This window comes from Monodelphis domestica, chromosome 4, assembly GCF_027887165.1.
Source record: "Monodelphis domestica isolate mMonDom1 chromosome 4, mMonDom1.pri, whole genome shotgun sequence".
NCBI classification, from domain to species: Eukaryota; Metazoa; Chordata; class Mammalia; order Didelphimorphia; family Didelphidae; genus Monodelphis; species Monodelphis domestica.
The window spans coordinates 410,070,388-410,092,623 of record NC_077230.1 but is presented as its reverse complement, the minus strand read 5'-3'; the positions used below and the strand labels follow the sequence as shown (position 1 = coordinate 410,092,623).

At 43.1% G+C, this 22,236-nt stretch overlaps 2 protein-coding genes across 3 annotated transcripts in view; one reads left to right on the top strand and one right to left on the bottom strand.

The window, feature by feature from the left end:
* Positions 1 to 7,018, bottom strand: part of WRAP73 (WD repeat containing, antisense to TP73) — a 45,908-nt gene extending 38,890 nt beyond the window's left edge. The window contains exons 1-4 of one of the 2 annotated variants that reach the window (XM_001376430.4): positions 6,891 to 7,018; positions 4,994 to 5,234; positions 2,530 to 2,682; positions 1,764 to 1,880 (exon numbers count right to left, since the gene is read on the bottom strand). In XM_001376430.4, coding sequence (XP_001376467.1) covers positions 1,764 to 1,880; positions 2,530 to 2,682; positions 4,994 to 5,062 — 339 coding nt within the window. In that variant the 5' untranslated portion in view covers positions 5,063 to 5,234; positions 6,891 to 7,018. The remainder of the gene's footprint in view (positions 1 to 1,763; positions 1,881 to 2,529; positions 2,683 to 4,993; positions 5,235 to 6,890) is intronic. The other variant, XM_016422276.2, reaches the window with a different exon arrangement.
* TP73 (tumor protein p73) overlaps positions 1,880 to 22,236 on the top strand; it is a 230,692-nt gene continuing 210,335 nt past the window's right edge. Inside the window, exon 1 of the mRNA XM_056795960.1 lies at positions 1,880 to 2,061. Within this exon, the coding sequence (XP_056651938.1) occupies positions 2,030 to 2,061 (32 nt within the window). The 5' untranslated portion in view covers positions 1,880 to 2,029. The remainder of the gene's footprint in view (positions 2,062 to 22,236) is intronic.

The following is a 22,236-nucleotide window of genomic DNA, read 5'->3' as shown; positions in this document are numbered from 1 at the left end:
ATCACACTCTTTGGTTTTTGTTTATTCTGGCCTTGAAATAAGAGCATCAAGGCTGAACTAATATCTGGTGTCTGTTTGGGTCTAAAAAATGACAAGCACGAATATTGTCAGCTGGAGTTATAGGAAAAACTCAAACAACAGATCTGTAAACTGTGTGGAGAAAGTATCTTTAAACCCTCCCTCCACATGATCCCTGATCTTGACAACAAATAGAATATTAAGTACCCCCTTGAATCCCATCTCAAACATTCTCCAATAATCTGTTCCATTCAGCTAGGGATTTGGAACACTCCAGCAAGTCAAGCAGAGACACTTGCAGGACCCAGCCAGCTGTCTGAAACAAGTTAATTTAGCAACCTGTTTACAGCTGGAGAGAAAACCTATCCCAACACAGATGCCAACTTGGCACAAACTTAATGAAATCTAGCAGGGTCATTCCGAGTTCCGATGGCTATAGCAATAAATACTCACCACCCCCACATGCACATGCTGCTACAAATCCAAGCAGAGTATGCAGTGGCGGGCGGGCGGCAGTTCACAGTTTGGGTTACTGAGGCTCAGACATATATTTGTCTTCAGAGAATTTAAGCTTAACAACTGGGCGGTGTCCCCACCTAGAGAGTAGATGATATTGAAAGGGTTTATGCATTTCCTACCTCATAAAGAAAAGGAAGTGCTGAAGGGAAGGAAGAAAATTAAGAGCTCATTCACCTAATATTCAAATACCTCAGATATGACAAATTCTACAATTTGGTGCCCTTTGTGGAATTTGTTTATGCCACATAAACATGCTTACACAAGACTTAAACTGTTAGAAATGGCTCCCATCAACTCCCTGCTGTACACATACCAACTTCTAGGTTTATTACAAAGTATTTTTGTTGACAGCATTATTGGATCTGTCAAATTAAATCTCTGGAAGTTTCCACACAATTCCAAAGCACAAATCACCAAAACACATTTTAAATAATTATTAGGATGGTAACAACTACTGAGATTAGCCTTAGACGGCAGATAAAGATTCATAGCAAGCACTTTAAGGGCATTCAACTGAATTTTTAAAAAGCTTCCTTTATTTGCCTGAATGTATTTTGGTCATTTGATTATTATTGATTAAAATACATTACTTCAAAATCAGAATCTTATGTAAAATATTCACTTGGCACAAGTTCAATAATCTCCTCTTCTTGGAACAAAAGCTGAGTGAACAGAAGACACAGTGCTATCTATTTAAAACTTTTCCAGGCCTTACCAAAGAAGTAGGTAAGAATTTAAAAAGATTCAAATTATTTATAAATTTTGGAAAGTTTTATACCAAAAAAAGCATTAGTTTAAGCTGCATAATACTAGTCAAACTCATTTTTAACTTAAAGATCCAAATAAAGTAGGTGCCTTTATTCTTTTTCAGCACTATCAATGCCTTTTAGGAGCATGCATGGTAACTGAGAAGTTACAGAGCTATTCAGTGATCACCTTAAGTTGTAGAAGGAAATATACATAACAAATACCTTTCTCAGTTCAATTAAATATCAATTACTGCTAATTTGTGTTTCTTTGAAGATAAAAATACATGGTATCTGTAGATATCCTGATCTAGCAAAAAAAATTAAGTGACCAATTTAGATTTAAAGCTATAGAAAAATTCAGAAACTATATCTTTCAGTCAAGAATACCATGGCTTTAAAACTCACTATCTATTTTAGGAGCAAGTAGATAGACAGTAACATTTGATACATGAAAAATATTCATGACTTCCTGCTTACATGAAATTCAGTTGTGTTGAGAATGTGACGCCCATCTGGACTCCAACATGAAGCCACCAGTCCTGCAGAACCCTCATCTATCTTACAGTGCCATTCAGGCTGTTCTAAGGACCAGACCTAGATTCATTCAAGAGAGAAAGAAAATGAAAGACTGATCAGCCTATAAAAATTCATCTGATCAAAGAACTAAAATCTAGCAAAGGAAGACTTGATCATCAAAAAAGCACATATCAGAGAATTCAGGAAATCTGTATACACCTGCAATCATGAAGGACTGGCGCTGGATTCCACTGCAAAAGTAAGCTAGAACTCTTGGAATTTAAATCTGTTATTTAACAGTTAATAAGTTAATGACATTGAATGGGAGTCATCCCCTAATACCTAATTCACCTAAACTTTGCTAACAAAGTGGCTGCATTTGAGGATTTTCAAAAATATTTACTACCCAAAATGTTGGCTAATGATTTATAAATATTTCTAATTCTTAACCTGATTTTACCTATATAAGAAATATTTGTTTTACAGATTATAATTATTTATATATACACATGCATATTTATATACACATGTATGTAAATACCTATTTGTTTGTCTTAGCTTCGAAAAAAATCAAGAGTTGCTACATGAGTCCCAAAATAATTTATTTACCAGTTATAGTGCCAGATTTATTCTGGCATAGAACTGAACAACCCTGCTTTTCCAAAACGAATGGCGAGGAAGGTTTCAAAATCTCAGGGGGGCACAAGGGTTCTGATATGTCACTTACCTGTACCAGCCCTCGTTTGTACATAGCACACAGTATAAAGAGAGAATCTGCGGACCACTCTAGGTGTTGGATCTGGTCTAGGCATGTGTACAGCTGAAGGACTTGGAGAGTGCTCACATCTCGAACCACTAAACGGTACTGGACACAAGAAGCCTAAATGTGAAAAAGGTTTTGCTTTATAAAACACATACCAAAATAATGGGTGTCTTGAAAAGACCAAGGCTTTTGTAGACTGTAAATCGGTCTCCTTCTGAACTCCTAAGTCTTATATGTATTATATTTTACACCTAAAGGTTTTTGTTTAAGCTATACAATCCATTGTAAGGATAGAAATGCTTAAACAAAAGGGAAAAAAGGGGGAAGATTGAAAATTCCTTTGGAAGATAACAAAATTTTTCCACCAGTCTTTAACAATTCAAAGTCTAGATTACTCCTAGAGACAAATCTTCCATCTAATCTTTTAATTAAGCATCAAAAACAGTACTGGTGGGCACATTTAGGTAGCTCAGTGGATAGAATGCCAGATCTAGAGTCAAGAGGACCTGGGTTCAAATATGATCTCAGTCACTTTTTAGCTGTGTGATCCGGGGCAAGTTGCTTAACCCTCTTTGCCTAGCACCTGCCATTATGTCAAGAGTTGTTACTAGGACAGAAAATAATGGTTTAAAACAAAAACAAAAACAATAATGGCAAGAGTGCCAAACTTTAGGTAATCATCTGTTCTCCCTACATACACTACATATGTCACAGATGACACCAAATTTTAATCACTTGTTTATCAACTGAATGAACACAACAACTTCATTCCCTAAAGCACAAACAGCATATATGTAGGGAACAGTTCCTATGTCACCATTTGACTCAACCTGAATGCTAAACTGTCTATAATTTTAGACTAAACAAAAAAGATAAAAAATATAAATTAAGTTATGGTTGCCAGAATCTAGGCTTTACAAAATATATTCAGTGAGGCCAAAGTTGTTGAATAAGCACCAATGCTTTTATGATAAGCACCAATGTATTTACTACAAAGATTAGACATTGAATAAATTTCTGTGTGGAATTTGTGACTTAAGACAGGTAATATCTCAAAATTAATTACTCCAAAGATTTTATAATTATAATAGCATATGTCCAAAGCTAAATTTTGTTATGTAGGACAGCTTTATAGTGTAAGCAAAAGCTCTGCCATCCCTAAAACAAAGATTCATGTCTCAATCATCCTAGAAACTACTTTTCCTCACCAGAATAGAATATAAGCTATTTTAATGATTTACTCTGAATGTGCCTGTGTATAGGAACAAGGGATAAGAAAAAGTAAAGTGATAAAATGTATACACTTGGCAAAAGTGAACAAGAAAATTAGTTCTCAGCAGTTCCTAGAGACAAAAGTACTTAATTATGCCAGCTTTGACCAGAGGGTGGATGGATGACTTTTTTTTCCCCATGTATTTAGTTTTAATACCAACAGCTTAAATGTATTGGGGAAAATGTTAAGAAAATTTTTCCTTTGGTCAATAAAGGGAGACAAATTTTGACAAGTTATACGAAGTTACCAAGGGCCAACTTCATAGCAACAACTGAATTCTGCTATGAGACCAAATGACCTAAGGTTATTCTCTTCTAATAATCAAGCCAGCATTTTGTGGTATTTTTGTTTTTAATTTTTTAGCATTTATCAGATAATATTCTATTGTAATTATCTGCATTGGTGTCTCATTAAATTAGACTGAGAGCTCAGTGAAGGAAGGCACCTGTCTAATGTAAATTTGGCATCTCCTCCAGCATCTAGCTCAGTATTCTGTATCAAATAGGCACTCTACAAATGGGTGTTGTGCTGTAAAAGAAAAAAAAAAGGATGGGACCTTAGAGATCACTGCACCCAAGATCACAGACTTAAAGTTAGCCCTTAAAACAATCTAGTTTGTGGCTCAGTGGACATAGAGTCAGGCCTAGAGATGGAAGGTCTTGGATTCAAATCTGTCCTCAAATACTTCTTAGCTCGGTGACCCTAGAAAAGTCTCTTAGCTCTCATTGCCTGGCCCTTATCACTCTTCTGCCTTGGTACTTAGTATTGATTTTAAGACAGAAGGTATGGGTTTAAAAAAAATAATCTAGTCTAACCCCTTCATTTTACACAGAAGGAAACTGAGCTCCAGACAGGATTAGTTACTTGTTTGAAGTCCCAAAGGCAGTAAGCAGCAGAGGCAGGCCAGTAACCAGGGACCTCTGATTCTGATCTAGCACTTTTCCTATTAAACCAAGATACAACTACCCAAACCCTTTCACTTATAGAGGAGGAAATGGAAGCCAAGAGTAGTCATCTGATTTGCCTAATGTTACATATTAAATCAATGGCATTAAAACTCAGCCCTAGCTTTTAGTCCAGGCTTCTGAACTACTCATCTAAAATTGAAAACCACAGTGTGACCAGCAATGGACTGAACAACCACAGACAACTCACCAGGAATTTCCCATTAGGAGAGAATTTGCTGAGCTGATTTGAGAGCTTAAACACTTCAGAGAAATTCATAACTGATGCAAGTGGTGGAGCTGGCCAATAAACTATGATGCTAAGGGCCCAAGAGACTCTGGAAGGCAAAGGCAATACTGCTTCTTCAGGCTGTAGCTGAGACAGAGCTGGCAGTCCCTTGGAGGAACAGGATGTGCTCCAGCACCCAATGGCTGAGGGGGCCTCATGCAATCTGAAAAGGATAGGGCCAGGTCTCAAACACAGAAGGACACTATCCCTGATGAGCTTAGACAGGAAATGGGGAAGAAAAAACAATCAGACGGTCCCAGAGAGAAACTCTGATGGGTCAAGTAGGCTCACTGATTGAGCTACAGGAGTCTGTCACACACAGGGAGATCTCAAGCTACAACAGGACAACACAGGAACATTCAGACAAAGTAATGAAGGTTAAGGTAGAGGGAAGTGGATGATGGACAGAGAATGGCATAGTGCCAACCCACCAAGAGAGCCTTCAGCAGGGGGAAAGAGAAGGATTAATGCAACCTCCTCCCCCTCACTCACAAATATCCTACCACTTCCAATGAAATGCTGGGATATGGGAAGCCCTGAGAGTCAGTCCCAGTTTTGTCACAGGCATCAACAAGCCAGTCAGTCAACTAGCATTTATTATTTATTCCACCTACAATGTGCCAGGCACTGTGCTAAGTGCTGGGGAGAGGAAAGAAAAAAAAAGGCTAAAGACCATGCCTGCCCTCAAGAAGCTCACAGTCTAAAAAGGGGGAAACAACATGCAAACAACTATGTACAAAAGAATATAGACAGGATAAACTGAGAATAATCTCAGAAGAAAGGCAGTAAGATGAAAGAAAACTGGATAAGGTATACATATATATGCAGAGAGAGTCCTGGGTGAAGGGAATCCCAGCTTCCCTCTCTCAAGCAGACACAGACAATCCTAGGGGTTAATTTAAGTGGGAAAGATGGTAGAAGGGAGATATTATCGAATTTTGGTAAAGGGAGACTCAAACAATATCATATTAAAAGGCACAGCTAATATCACACAGTGAAAGGTTGGGATGAATGTGTAAACTCCTTGTGGGAAAGGGCTGCTCTTCATTTTGTCTTTAGGGTCTCTAGCCTCCAACCCAATGCCTCAAAAATGGTAGTGTTGCAAGGTCCTTTACAGATCCTGAATGAATGAGGAGAGTCAATAGTCTCTCTCAGACATGAACAAAACATCTAGACAGAAAAAGTCATGGGGAGGGTCAAGAGTCAAGAGGAGAGGGTACCGACAACCTCACAGACATAGAACCTGGGATAAAGGGATGCAGGAGAATCTCTAACACAAACACAGATAGTCAGAAGCAGTGCGTCCAAATGGGAGAGAATCAGATTGTCTGTTTCCTTGGTCTCCTTATCTTCTTTCTCTCTTTCCTCCTGTCCTCTTTCCTAACCTTAACCCTAACCCTATCTTCCTTTCTTGTCTTTCTTCCTATCCCTTTTTTCTCCTGTCTCTCCCTATCTTCCTTTCTTTCTCACCTTTTCTCTCTTCCTATCTTTTTTTCTCTTTCCTTTTCTCTCCCTATCCCTCTTTCTTCCTCTCCCTCTATTTCTCTTGTCTTTTTTCTTTCCTCCTCTCCGTCTCTCTCTCCTTATCTTTTTCTTTTCCCGGTCTCTCTGTCTCTTGCCTCCTCACCTCTTCTTTCCCTCCCTCTCTTCTCTCCTGGGCTCTCAGTCTCTGTTCCTCCCTTCCCTTTTCCCAACCCCCTCCCGTCCCTTCCTCAGTCCATCCCCCCCTCCCCCACCCGGATCCCAGGAGGGCCAACGAGCGGCCGCGGCTTGCGAGGAGCAGTACAGGGCGGGCCTCGGAGAAGACGGGGACTCTCACCCGTCCCCGCCGCCGCCGCGTCTCCCTCCTACGCCAGGGCTACAGCCTCTTTGGCCCTCAGGCCGCGGCTCTCACAGCTGCGCTAACCGACTACCCGCCGGCAGCGGGCCGGAAGTAGGGGAAGGCGGGAAATCGGCTTCAGCCTATCAAGGGCTGGGGCGCCGAATGGTATTGTGGGGGTTGTAGTTCTCTCTCACTGACTCCCCTCTGCCCTCAAGGCTAGATAGAAGGGAGGGAGGGGCGGGGCCAGGCTGACTGGATTTTTCCCTAGGGGAGGGAGGGAAGGAGGGGGGCGGAACGAGAGGAAGGAGAAAAGGTAATGAATGGCTAAGCCCTCAGGTCATTGGTCTTAGACTTTCCTCCCTAGCGCTCGCAACCACGCGCCCCGCCCCCGTTGGAACTGAAGTTTCCAATGAATGAATGAATGAGTTAAGGTTACTGAGTGCTTACTCAGAGCTGAACGCTGCGAAAGATTGGAGAATAGAAACACAAAAACGAACCCGGTCCCTACCTTCGGGGAGCTTCCATACTAATAACAAAATCATAGATTTAGAACTGAAATTCGACTTCGGTGGTCCCCAACCCAATTTTACATATAAGGAAACTGAGGTCCTGAGGTGAGGTGACTGAAGTATAGAAGAAGGCAGTCTCTGCCCTCTGGAGGATTACATTCTTATAAGTGGATGGTAGACTTAGATCTGGAAAGGATCTTAGAGGCATTAGAAATACCCCCTCTCCTTCATTTTACAGATGAGGAAACTAAGCCCCAGGGAGCTTGTTCTCCAAATCCTCCAAATTAGTATTTGAATCCAAGACTTCTGTAGCATCCCAAGCATATTCACATCTATGAAATATAAATGACTGTATTATTACTGTGTCTCCAAGCATGAGGCTTTACCGATAAGGTTTGTGAAGGTAACCTTGACCTGATCACGCGACCTATTGCCCAACACAAGCCCATTAACATGTTCGGAGACTTGCCCGGGAAAGCGCGGTTATGTTCTACACGCCCAAAAGGTGTTCCCTCCACTGTACCACCCAATCTTGATTGTCTAAGATATGTGATGTAATTGTTACGTGATTAGAGGCATCCCTCTGCCTCCTCATCAATAAAAGCAAAGGCAACCCCTGGGATTCTCTCTTTTTAGGAAGGTTCTTTCCCTAGCTAGGATCACCGTTTCTCTCTCTCTCTCCTCCAAGTCCTTTCCTTCCCCGAGGCTGTGACCATCTCGGCCTGCATTCTCTACCTTAATCTCCTCAACCACCTCGTATTCCATTATCCTCATTTTCCGCCTTGAGGAAAATCATAGGGGTTGCCTGCCCTATCCTACCACTGATTTGTCGATGTCTTTCATTTCCACCCTGGTTCCTATCTCTCCTCAGTCCCATTACAAAGGTGAGCCCCTTCCCTTGTGGGACCCTGCTGGTCAGGGAAGTTCATTAGGAGCGAACCCACAACTTCGGACATTAAGACCAGTGTTATACACCAGCTACCATGACAAAGAGCAGCGCTTAGGTAGAGGCATTGTGGTCAAATGACATTTTTAGGGATGTCAGAGTAGGTTCATAGGAGAATAGACTGACTCACTCTTTCCAAAAGTATATTGGATTACCATTAGAGAAATGGAAAGGTTGGGGTTGGCGTGGGGGCTGGGGAGGTGAGACTAGGGTGAATCAGGTCTGGGTGAGCTCAGGGCAGGAGCTGCTGGCAGAAGAATTCAGCTCTATATCATGCTGTGAGTAGGTGTGATGTGTCTAAAAGGAAACACCCTTTTTTTTTTTTTTCAAAATAGAGATATTTTAAAACATAGACTTAGTGCTCAAGAGGATCTTAGTTCAACTCTTAGGGAGTATGGGGTGTTCAGGGAGGACTGACACCAATGATGTGAGTGTTTACCAGATCCTTTTCAGGGCTGCTCATTCATCTTTAGTGTCTACCTGGTTCTCAACACTCACTAAAACTCCAAGAAATTTGAAGAAGCAAGAACATCGGCCACACCTTGGTTAACCATCTAGACAGGTGGACTAAACAAGGTTGGGGGTAATTGATAGGCTACAAACGCATTGGTGTGTTAAGGGGGTATGATACGTGAAGACTTCCCAGCGAAAGGAGCACATAAAAACAATTTGTTTCAATAACCACAAAGAGGACTGGAGCAGGCATTGTGAAGTGCTGAAAACTATGTTAGGCATCGAAGATGTCAAGGACACCCTCTGCACCCCAAGCCATCACCAGCTGTCTTGTCTTTTGCCTTGCCAATGGACTTGGATGATTCTGGAAAAGGGAGTGAGAATGATGACTGTGTAACTCTACCTCACTTAAATCCAATGCAATCCCAAGTCAAGAAATCACTTTGTGATATCATTAGTCATCTTTAGATAGGCAAACAACAGACCAACTCATTTTATATGAATTTGAAGCAATCAACAAACTTTTTTATTTATTTTTGCACTTTCTATTCATCTAATCAACTAACATTTAAGTAGTTTTGCTACAAACTCATAGTGAGGAAAACTTTGAAAGTAAATTTGCTTCCCCCACACACACACACACACTCCCCCTCCTTTGTATCCTCTTCCCAGAACCTAGCACAGTGGCTAGCCTATAGGCAATTTAGTAAATATTTGTTGATTGGTTAATCAATTGATTCAGTGAATGCATTCAATTGCAACTAAAGGACATAGGATTTAGAGCTGGAATCCATTAATCAATCAACAAACATTCAAGGAATGACTTTGCCAGGCTCTATGCTAGGACAGTGGGGAATTGGAACAACAATAAAAATTCTCTGCTCTCGAGCACCTTGCATTCTATCAAAAACAAAAACATAGATGCACATATTTCCTAAATTCAATCCAGCATGCATTTATTATTAAGCACCCACTATATATTTTTGATGTCTTAGTTTTCCCATATGTCAGATGAAATGGTTCAGTTTGAAGGACCTCTGAAATTCCTTCTAAATTCTATGAACAGAATGGAAGATATCCTTTGCCATAGGATACTTCTCTACTTCCATTCTTTTATCCAAGGAATGTCCCTTATTCTGGGGGTGGGTGGGTGGTGGGGAAGTACAGAACACCCAATAGGGGTTTCTTCTTCATTCTCCCTGCAAATGTTTGACCCACATTTAGCTGTTCAGAGAGCACCATTCTGATAGATATGGCATTGCTCTAAAATGCTGTCCCTTCCTTCCTAGAGAGCTTACAGTCTAAGCAGGCTGATAAGATATTCGCCAATGACTAAAACACCCTATCAGTGTACCATTAGAGGATTGTTTGGAATCATTTATCATGAGACTAGGTCTCCCCAGGAAGTTCATAACTCGCTTCTGTGGATCCTGAATTGAATTTCTAACCAAAATTGCTCAGAATGATAATCCAAGGCTTCTGACTAGGGAGCCAGGGTTTATTCCACTTTCTCTTCTGAGTAAGTATCCTAAACCTTGTGGTAGAGTCATGGAGAGAGAGAGGACAGCAGTCATTGCAAAAGAAACAGTTTCCTCAGTTTACCTTCTCTATTTCAGCCTCAGGCTAGTCTAGGATTGGGAGGGAGGGAGGTGCTCTTTTTAATTTGAGTTTTTATAAACTCATATACAATCCCACAAAAACCTTTAGAGGGGGTGGTACAGAAGCTCTTTTGGGACTCATGCTTCCCTACCGCCCCTCAAATTTTCTAATTTCCTCCCGAGGGGTGAAGGTGATCCTAATTTCTAGGAAGTTATGCCAAAGGCTAGTAAGAGGGAAAAAAACCCATCTATCAATCTGTTGTCCCAGAACTCAGACAAATATCAAGAGGCTCATCACCAACATGGTGATAGGGTTTTAGAAGTTTTAGCCACAGCAGATTTTACAGATCATCTTTTAAGACATGGACAGTCTTCAGATTTCGAAGGGAAAGGACTCACTTTCCTCATCTGTAAAACAGAGTAGGGCAGGTGAGCCTAAATAGCCTCTGGGAACCCTTTCAGCTCTAAAACTAAGATCCTAGACCCAAAGGATCCTTGAAGAGAACGGTAAGATCATAGATTTAGAACTGGAAGAAAACTTACTGGCCATTTAGTTTAGGGCAGTGGTTCTCAACCTTTCTAATGCTGTGACCCCGCAATACAGTTCCTCATGTTGCAGTGACCCCAAACCAAAAAAATTATTTTGGTGGCCACTTCAAAACTGTAATTTTGCTACAGTTATGATTCGGAATGTAAATACCTGATATGCAATATGTATTCTCATTGCTACAAATTGAGAGGTTGAGAACCGCTGGTATAGGGGTTCGTAACTTCTTTTTTGTATCATATACCCCTTTAATCTTCAGGTAAAGTCTATTGGATCTATCTCAAATTGTTTTTAAATGCATAAAATAAAATGCATAGGAAACCAGTGTATTGAAACAGTTATAATATATATATATATACATATATATATGTATATATATATATATTAGGCACACAAGTACACAAATACTTAATTAAGAACTAGTCACCTGAAAAAGAATTTTAAACCAAACTGTATGAAAATTACCTCTGGAAAACATCTATGACTGTTCCCCACCTCTTGGTTGAGCTGACTGTCAAAACGAATTTGTAACTACAGTATATTTTGTTTTATGAATGTTTGAGTTTTTTTTTTCCTTTACACTCCCAAAGTGGAACTAAATATACAGTGATTAATTCAGTTTCTAATGCATTGTCACAGAACTTGCATTATAAACAGGAAAAAAAACAAACTACTGTGCAATTCATGGAGATTAATCATTTTTAAACAAATGAAATCTAATTTTAATTGAGCCTTTCCTAATTTCTAAGTGTTAAATAGTTTACATTAAATAGTATTCATTATAAAAGAAAAAAGAACCAGATCAACCCCATCTCCTTACAAATTAAAAAAAAAATGAGGCCTGGAGGGGGAAGACAGGCAGAATTCAAACCCACATCTCGTCATCCTCCCCACATCTAATGAAATTTAGCTTGCCCAATGTATGGATAATGTCCAGTGGACATGTGTCAATATGGAATCTAGAAACTCCCAGCTTGTAGCCTAGTAAGATCTAATGAGGGTTACTTACTAGGCTACAAGTTTGGGGTTTCTAGATTCCATATTGATACAAGGTTAGAAATCTAATCCTTTCATCATGTATCTAATCCTTTCATCATGTATCAATATGGAATCTAGAAACCCCAAACTTGTAGCCTAGTAAGTAACCCTCATTAGATCTTACTAGGCTACGAGCTGGGAGCCACCCTAAGGACCAACCAATCCAGACGGTCCTATTAAGCCTTCCAAACGAATATCAGAAAGATTTTCCTTTTAGGGCCTTTGCTTACTTTGAGATCTTTCCTTTCCAAGGCCTCAAGGCTAGTATAGCTGTGGGCAGGGATGAGATACTCCGGCAAGAGCTGTTAAGACTCTGTATGGAATGTGAATCACAAAATGTCAGAAAACAATGGTTGAAAATTGTTTCTACGTGTAATTTTTTTAAATGTAAAAATCATCTAAGTTTAGCATCTCTATCCTTTCTGTTTCCTGGAAGTCCTCTGGTTTCTTCTCAGTTTCACCGCAAAAAGAAACTAACCTTCTTCCCCCAACCCAACCCCTCACGCACACACATACAAATGAAGGTAGTCATGAACAAAGGCAGGGTGGCACACTGACGTCGGAGTCAGGAAAATCGGTATTCAAGCTCCAGCCAGCCCTGAGATCTTCTGATCGCATCTACGCGCCCCAAAGCCAGTCACTTAATTTCTCTCGGTTCGGTTCTAGGCAGCTCTCTTAAGCCTAGAAGCGGCAGGTGCCAATCTACAAAGATCAATCCGTCAACTAGAGTTATCAAACACTTACGTACCCAGTAAAAGCAGCCGCTGTCTTCGAGTGTGTAAAATGTAAAAATAACGCATAGGGGACCCGACTTGGAGTCACTAGGATCTAAGGTTTAACTCTCACCTCAGCCTCTTTTCAGTTGCGTTACTTAGACAAGTTACTTCATTTCTCTGTGCCTCAGTTTCCTAAGGGGGCTTTTACTCGATGACTTCTAAGATAAATTCCTTCTGGCTCTAGAATAACCGTGTTTTGGTACCAGAAAGTAGTCCTCTACAGCAGAGACGGAAGGAGGAATTCACAGGACCTGGTTGGAATAATTGTAAGAATAATAGTCTCGTTTTTAATCGTTCCTGTGTTATTCCGCTTTACAAAGCGCTTTGCTGTTGTAGCGCCCTACCTGTAATTTTAATACCCAGGAGACCCCTCTCTTGTCAGCTTTGCACATTTTATACATTGTTCTCCACATCACAGGCAACAACCTTCTGCCCAAATGGGAAAAGACACTCCAGCCCAGAAAGTGAACTGTTCCTCCCCGCCCCCAAAACACAATGTAACAACACACCCTAATACACAGGAGGACACCCAATTTGCAACAACTCGTCCTGTGTGACCCAATCCACGCAGGACATAACCTACGATTTGAAACCAGACTCCCAAAACGACGTAACGCACGCTGCTCGGAAGAGTTCTCCAGTATTGAAGCAAACGAGATAGAGCCACAAAATGAGACCCAAAGCAATTTGGAACAATACTACACCTTCACAGGAGAGGATCTCGCGAGCATGACTCCGAACAGGCGCGGAGACCAGTTCTCTGTCACTGCCTGATGGGAGAGCTAGTCCACGTGGCCACAAACACCCGAGGGCAACTCTTGTTTTGGTCCTTTTGTTAGTCAATCCCCCAGTCACTCACAACACGCACATTTACACACAAAAAGGCCCCTTTAGGTCAAGAGATTTATTTTCCCTCGCTCCTGTGGAGCGGGAATTCCCCCCATCTCAGAGGTATTGAATTGAATTCTAGTTTTCCAAGGCTATCTTCCGGGATCAACCCCGGAGTCTTATTGTTAATACTCTGAATTGCCTCGACTTACCTTAGTGCTCTCCCTCACTAAAATGCAAGCTCCTGGAGAGCAGGCACTGTTTTTCGTTTTTGTCTTTGTATCCCCAGAAACTTAGTTAAGCTTAAGGCCTCCGTTGGCGTTGAAAAGTGAAATGGACTGTCAAGATAGGTAGGGAGCTCTCCGTCACTAGAGATCCACCAAGGAGGCTGGGATGCTACGCGGTCTAGGATTCAGTTTTTCTCTAGAGCACCTTAAGGGCAAGGACAGTTTCACTTTTGTCTCAGTACCCCGGGGCCCAGCCCAGAGGCTGGCATCTAGTAGGAACAAATTGGAATCGAATTGAATTGACCATGCTGCCCCGCCAAGCACTGGCATAGCCGCCTGCGTCCATAGGCAAGCCCCTATGGGACTGGGAGGGAACTCGGCAAGGCTGGGGAAGGTGAGGTCAGGGGAGGGCAGAAACTCCAGTCCCTTCCCTGAATGCTGGCAATTACTGGTCCCTCTCGCACTCCTGCGCCTCCTTCTCCTCCTCCTCCATCTCCACCTACTCCTCCGCCTCCTCCTTCGGCTGCCCGGGGCGCGTAAAGCGGTCCCGCGCTAGCAGCCCGCCAGGCTAGAAAAGGCGGCTAATGCCTGCGGCGGCGGCAGCGGCCGCTCCCCTCCCCCCGCCCCCTTCCACTCCTTCCTCCCCCATCCCCTCCCCCTTCCCTCTCCAATACCCCACGCTGGCTGTCCCTTATAACCAGCCTCGCCGCTCGGACCCTCCCGGCTGCCCTTGGGTCCCTGCCCTCCACCCCTTCGGTCCCTGCGCTCCCTTCCCAGTGCCTAACGAGGGATCCTCCTCCGCCGCCGCCGCTGCGCCGGCAGCCCGAGGGTTAAGCTCCCGCTAGCCCGGGGGTACTCCGGGGGAGGGCAGAGCAGGGCAAGGCACGGCTGGGGTGGGGTCCCGCGCGAGCCCGGGGCCCGGACTCCAGAGGCTAGCCCGGGCAGTCAGTCCCTCTGGGCTAATCCATGCCCGAGGCAGGCAGCCGGGCACCTCCAGGCACCCAGTTCGGACAGCACCAGGTAGGGGAGCCAGGGCCCGGGAAGGGGGCACCTGGGTAGGGCCAGGGTTCGGGCTCGGGATCGACCTGGGGTTAGGGGTGGACGAGGCACCTCTGGGGACCAACCGGACTGTGCGCTGTATTTGGAGCGGATACCTGCGGGCTATCATTCACTCGGTGTGTGACCTTGAGCCGGCAATCACGCAAAGCGTTTTTAAAGAGCCTACTGTGTTCCAAACGATGCATCTAGCTGGGGTTCCAAATACAAAAGTGAAACAGTTCCTGTCCTCAAGGACTTTACATCCTACTGAGCAAACCACTTAACCGTTTCAAGCCTCAGTTTCCTTTTCTGTCAAATGAAGGCACTGGGCGGGATGGAGTAGCAAACAGATCTTTTCCAGTTCTCAATCTAGGCTCCTAAATGATTGTAGCCACCTCCCAGACCCGGAGCAGGGCAAATAGGAAGCAAGAGATTCTTCGAGCTAACTGACCACACTGTCATTCTCTTTCCTGCCAACGCAGGGGCCTTGGAGGGAGGGAAGGCAACCTGAATATTGCTGCCTCCCTACCACCCTCCACTCCCTCCCCCAAAAAGCCAGCGCCTTTGAGCGTGATGATCAGAATTTGTCAATGCATTGATAAGGGGCTTCCCTGCCCACCAGGGTGGTCAGAAGCCCTAGGAGTAGTTTTTTACTGTCAGAGGAGGAAGAAAGAATATGGGGATTTCTGTGGGAGGGGGAAACAATTTGAGGGGGACCTCAAGAACTGAGGAGACGGTCTGAATCTGTCATATTGGCTGGAATGGGAGGTGATAGTGCAGTAAACCCATCACGAAAAAAAGGTCCAATTTCCCTTTGTTCTCCCTCCCTCTTTTTAAGACACCTACTATGTGCTAGATGCTAAGGATGCAAAGACAAAGATGAAGCCTCTGCCTTCTGTGAGCTTACATTCTACTGAGCCATCAGAAAATGTAGAAATAGAGCAAAGAAAACTGAGGAGGGAAGGAACAGGGACAACTTTGAGGCAGGCAATCAGGGAGGCTTCATGTAGAAGGAGGTAGGAGAGTTTAGCCATACAAGGTGGGGGGAGGGGAGGATTCTGAGAGTCAAAGATGAGGAGGAAATACATTCCAGGAGGAGGATGATCATTGATATGGTGGTGGTGGTGGTGATGATGATGATGATGATGATGATGATGATGATGATGATGATGTGGGGCTTGGGCTCAGGAAGACTCATCTTTCTGAATTCGTCTGTCCTTAGACACTTACTGACTATGTGAACCTGGACAAGTCATTTAATTTTATTGGCTTCAGTTTCCTCATCTATAAAATGAGTGAGAGAAGGAAATGGGGAACCACTCCAGTATCTTTGTCAAGAAAACCCCAAATAGAGTCATGAAGATTTGGGCACAACTGAACAACTACTACCTACCTCACAGGGTTGAGGCAAAAATGCTTTAGTAATAATAACTGACATATATGTAGAGAGCTGTACTTTTATAGAGCCTCAAATCAATCTTATAATGAGAGAGCAGGCATCATTATCTCCATTTCACAGATGAGGATCCTGAGGCTCACAGAAGTTAAATAAGTGACTTGTCTATGGTCACACAACTAGTATGTGAGGTAGGATTTGAACCTAGATCTTCCTAATCCTAAATCCAACACCCAATCTAAAAGGTTACCTTAAAGTACTGAGAAATGAAAAAAAAATTACTACTACCATCTCCATATGCAGCCCCAGCATTTTTAAAATCTATGTTCCTCCTTGTAAAGAAAAGGAAGCAACTCCAGTTGATTTAGACCAGTCTTGTGTATTGTCAGTTAGCTTTGAAGTCACTAACTAGCTGTGTGCCCTTGGGCAAGTCACTTAACTTCCTTAGACCTCAGTTTCCCCATTGTTTAAATGAGAATAACAAAAGCACCTTCCTTAAAGGGTTGCCCTGAGAATCGAAGGAGGGCTATATAAATGTTTGCCATATTATGTATGCTATATATATATATATATATATGCTATATAAAGGTTTGCCATATTCTTCTCCAGCTCATTTTACAGCTGAGGAAACTGAGGCCAACAAAGTAGAGTAACTTGCCCAGGGTCACACAGTCAGTAAGTGTCTGAGGACACATTTGAACACAGAAAGATGAGTCTTCCTAACTCCAGGTCCAGTACTCTATCCACTGTGCTACCTAGCTGCTCAGGAAGTATATAATAGCTACTATAAATAGCATCATTAATTTTTCACAGGTGAGGAAACTGAGTCAACTGAGAGAGTTGAGATGACTTGCTCAAGGCCAAGTGGCTAGGAATTACAAAGTTTGAAGTCTTCAAATACAAGGCTTTCCCACTACAACATGCACCACAAATGAGTGGTGTTGAAGTCAGGGTCAGAGGAAATGGTTGTTATGGTAACAGCACCCAGCATTCCTCCAAGTGAGAGATTTGAACTCAGCTCTTCTAGTCTTCCAGTCCATTGAACCATTGAACCACTGGGTATTCCAGGCAGAAGAAAACACTGAGAATAGTTGAGAAGGAAGAAGGTGTCCTAACAGCTGGTTCAGACAATCCACATTGGGTTGATGTTCAGGGAATTTCCTAGTCATTTGATTATTTTTTAAAATGTTATCCTCTACCACTAGGGGCAGCATGGCAAAGTGGATGGAGGGTCAAAGAGGGCTCAGCTGCAGTCAGACATTTGGGCTCAATTTCTGCCTCTGATACCTTCTGGCTTTGTGACTGTAGACAAGTCACTTTACCTCTTAGGATGAGTACACCAGGCATATCTCTAAAGTTAAGGAGCATTGATGATCTGTATGAATAGACTCACTAGGAATTCTTTTGCTGCTGCCTTCAAAGATCCACAGGTCAGAAGAAAGAAAAAAATATTTTCTAACATTCTCCCTCTATGTTCTGCTGTCACACCATTTCCTATTCAGTGGCCTCGGTTAACCTGAGAGGTTGATGCTTTTTTGGCATAGCTCAGATTTCTTGTCTTTCTCCTGAATACTATATTTTCAGTGGACTATGCACATTTCCTCCCAACAACCCAGTGCCATAGCTAGTGCCCACCCCCATCCCTGTTTGCCTTCTTTTTTTTTTAAACCAAATGAGAATGATGGCTTATGAGACTGGTTCTTTTTGGTTAGATAGTTACATTATAGTAGTGTCTGCATTTGAATTTGAACCCAGTCTACCTAACTCCAACCCCAGCCCTCTTTCTACTGTTTAAACCAAGGCATATATACTAAGGATCTGTGGTTTCATCAGTAGGTTTGGGGTGGGGCAGGAAAAATTGCTCCCACCAACTTTCTATGACTTATTAAGTGTTGATAGATAAATTATTTTACTAGAGGCACATAAGTGATTAATCCATTGTCATAGACAGGGCTTTCTGACTCCAGACTAAGTCCAATGCTAAGCAATGCTATCCCTATAACTACCTCCATAACCCTGCCCCACAAATTCACTGGAATATATGCACATAAAATCTCTTCCTCTCTCTCTCTCTCTCTCTCTCTCTCTCTCTCTCTCTCTCTCTCTCTCTCTCTCTCTCTCTCTCTCTCTCTCTTTCTCTCTCTCTTCCCCTTCTTCTTCCTTCTCTCTCTCCCTCTCCCTCCCTGACTCTCTCCTCCTCTCTCCTTCTGTCTCTCTCTCTCCTCTCCCTCTTCCTCTCTCTCTCTCTCTTTCTCTCTCTCCCCACTTTCTTCTTCCTCCTCTCTCCCTCTCCCTTCTGCTCTCTTTTTCTCTCTCACCCTCCTTTTCCTCTCTCTCTCTTCCTCCCTCTCTCTCTCTCTTTCTCTCTCTCCCCACTTTCTTCTTCCTCCTCTCTCCCTCTCCCTTCTGCTCTCTTTTTCTCTCTCACCCTCCTTTTCCTCTCTCTCTCTTCCTCTCTCTCTCTCTCTCTCTCTCTCTCTATCTCTCTCTCTCTCTTTCTCTCTCTCTCTCTTCCCCTTCTTCTTCCTCCTCTCTCTCCCTCTCCCTCCCTGACTCTCTCCCCCTCTCTCCTTCTGTCTCTCTCTCTCCTCTCCCTCTTCCTCTCTCTCTCTCTCTCCCTCTCTCTCTCTTTCTCTCTCTCTTCCCCTTCTTCTTCCTCCTCTCTCTCCCTCTCCCTCCCTGACTCTCTCCCCCTCTCTCCTTCTGTTTGTCTCTCTCCTCTCCCTCTTCCTCTCTCTCTCTCTTTCTCTCTCTCCCCACTTTCTTCTTCCTCCTCTCTCTCCCCCCCTCCCTCTATCTCCCCCCTCTCCCTTTCTTTTTCTCTCTTTCTATCCCCCCTATAGTTGTGCCCCAGTCCAAAACCTCAGAAGTTGAGCCCCGAATTGTACATCCTAGAAATCTATTCAGATCTAAGTCATTCTTACCCAGCGCTTGATGGGACATATTTTAATATGGTATTCATATGTTTATTCTGTGCATTCCTAACAGCTAGCATGTAGCTGGTGCCAAGAAAGGTCAGAGGGGGAAGACACATGCATATGGATCAATGTACACAAATATGTACCTATATATGTGCATGCAGGGTATATTGATATGTGAGTTTCCATAAACGCATATATAATGATTGGGTAAATGCGCAGGTGTTATGCACTGATTTTTCTGTTTTTACTAAGACAGGAAGCTTGGGTTTAAGAGAGACAGAGAGACAGACAGAGATAGACAGGGAGAGACAGAGACAGAGAGAGATAGAGACAGAGACAGAGAGACAGACAGAGATAGACAGGGAGAGACAGAGAGAGATAGAAACAGAGACAGAGAGACAGACAGAGATAGACAGGGAGAGACAGAGACAGAGAGACAGAGAGACAGAGACAGAGAGAGATAGAGACAGAGACAGAGAGACAGACAGAGATAGACAGGGAGAGACAGAGACAGAGAGACAGAGAGACAGAGACAGAGACAGACACAGAGAGACAGATAGAGAGAGAGAGATAGAGACAGAGACAGACAGACAGAGAGAGATACAGAGACAGAGAGAGACAGAGACAGAGAGACAGACAGAGAGACAGACAGAGAGAGGAGGGGTGGGGGGGAGAGGGGGAACATTAGCAACCTGATAACACGTTGTGGGGCAACATGATACATGAGAAAGAGAATGGGTTCTTTAGCCAGAGGTCCTGGACTTCATTTTACCTGTTTAAGTAAGTCATTCAACATCCAAGACTCTCAGTTTCCTCTTTTGTAAAACCAGGATGGACTAGCCAGTGCTAGCAAAGATGTGGCATGGGGGCAGAGCCAGTGGCACTCGGGGAGCTGCTCTGTTCCCCCTCTTCCCAGCACCAGAGGACATTTTTGGCATGTCCCTCTCCTCTGTCCAGCCACCCAAAGCAAGCCCTTCCTCTCTTATCTCTCTCTGGTAATTCCTGGGTTCACTGACAGCTCGAATTTGCCCTCTGGGCACTCAGACTCTGAAAAGGTTCTCCAACTGTGGATCATCGCAAAGGTCTCTTCCAACTCTAGGACTATGAACCTATATGGCAGTACCTGGCACATAGTAGGTGCTTAATACTTGTTTATTGACTGACTCTGGACCAGAGAACCTTACAGTTGGTCACACAAAGTTCAAATGGATGTTAGATGTGTGCCATCTGAGGAAATACCCTCAGAGAAGGGAAATGACTTGATTAGGTTCCTAAAATTCATTTCTATTAGAAATAGAATTGGAACTCAGATTCCTTGGATCTCAATCTATTTTCCTTCTACAGCACCACAATGACTATCTCCATATATTTTCAGGGCTGTGTTCCATAAAGACTTATTCTCAATAGTCATAAGTCCATAAACATTTAGTAAGCGCCTACTGTGTACCAAGTACTGTGCTAAACTCTGAAGGTACAAAAAGAAGCAGAAGACAGTCCTTGTCATCTGAGAGCTTACAGTCTACTGGGATAAGAAAGCAAGCAAATATCTGTACGAATAAGCAATATACAGGATAAATAGGAAATATTCAACAGAGGGAAGGGATTAGAATTAAGAAGGAGTAGGGAATGTTTCCCATAGAAGATAGGCTTCAGTTGGCCTCAGACACTTCCTAGCTATGTGACCCTGGACAAGTCACTTCACTGCTATTGCCTAGCCCTTGCCCTTCTGTCTTAGAGTTGTTACCAGGATATAAGGTAAAGATTTAGGGGGCAGAAAGGGATGAGACCGAGAATATAAGAGGTAAAAGAAGTTGGGAAAGTTGGAGGGAGTGGGGCTAGGTCATTTGGATGCCAGAGAATTGTTTTATTTTCTCTTGGAGGCAATAGAGAGCCCTTGGAGTTTAGTGAATAGGAGAGTATCAGGGTGGGACCAGCATTCTTAGGAAAAAAAGCGCTTTGTGGGCTAAATGGCAGCTGGATGGAAGTGGGGAGAGATTTGAGGCAGTCCCACTGGCCAGCAGGTAAAAGCAACAGGCAGGAGGTGTATTCTGGGTGACTCCAGAGAGCTCAGAGGTGGAAGTTAGAGGGAGGGAGATTTTGATTCTTTTTTTTTTTAAAGAAGGAACTTTCTGATGACTGTCTAGGAGTGTGATTGGGGCTCCTGCGGAAAGGAGAGCTGCGTTACTGGAGAGGCTGAGCTGGCCTTGAGAAGGATGCCTGGGATGCTGCTGTCAAGGGGATTCCTGAATTGGTGTTTGAGGGCAGATTAGATGAGCTCTTCCACTTTTGAGATCCCATGAGCCCTTTCTAAAGCCATGCTCATTTGGGCCAACGGAAGGAAGATCACCATGAATCAGCAGAAATCCAACTTAGACAGTGTTAAAGAAAGAGAGGGCTCTCCCCTTCTGGAGAGATGGCCTGGTGAGAAGAGATGTCGAACCTCAGTTCCCACCCTCCCCATCACCTCAAAATAGAAAGAAACACACCAGGGAAATTAAGTTAGCAACAACTAAAAGGGACCCGATCCTCAGGGGAAGATCTCCACAGAAAAACCAGCAACCACACTGAATACAGTGGGAGTAAGCAGATAAAAAGAGAAGAAAGGGAAAAACCTCAAATATGAATGAATGGAAAAAAAAAGACTTTTTTTTTTTTTTTAGAAAACTAGATCTGTGACTTTATTGATATAGGGAGATCCCAGGGAAGAAATCCTTACCAATGTGCAGGCACATACCTGCCCTGAAATTTATAGCTTTAGGAGATAAACTAATTTGCCTAGAGTTGCTATTATGTCAGTGGCAGCATTTGAACTCAAGTCTTTCTGACTCAGTGGATAGTTCTTTATTCCCTATACTATGCAGTAGAAATATTATGGGAGTAAAAAGAATATATTCAGTCAGTCAGGCAACAAGTATTTATTAAACACTGGGCCAGGGACTATGCTAAATACTTGAAATACAAGGAAAGGCAAAACAGTTCTCTAAGACTCTAATATTTGGAGAAATCTTTGCCCTTCCCTCTCTTCTCCTTCCCTCTTCTCCATCAGTAGTTGAAAAGCCTAATTAA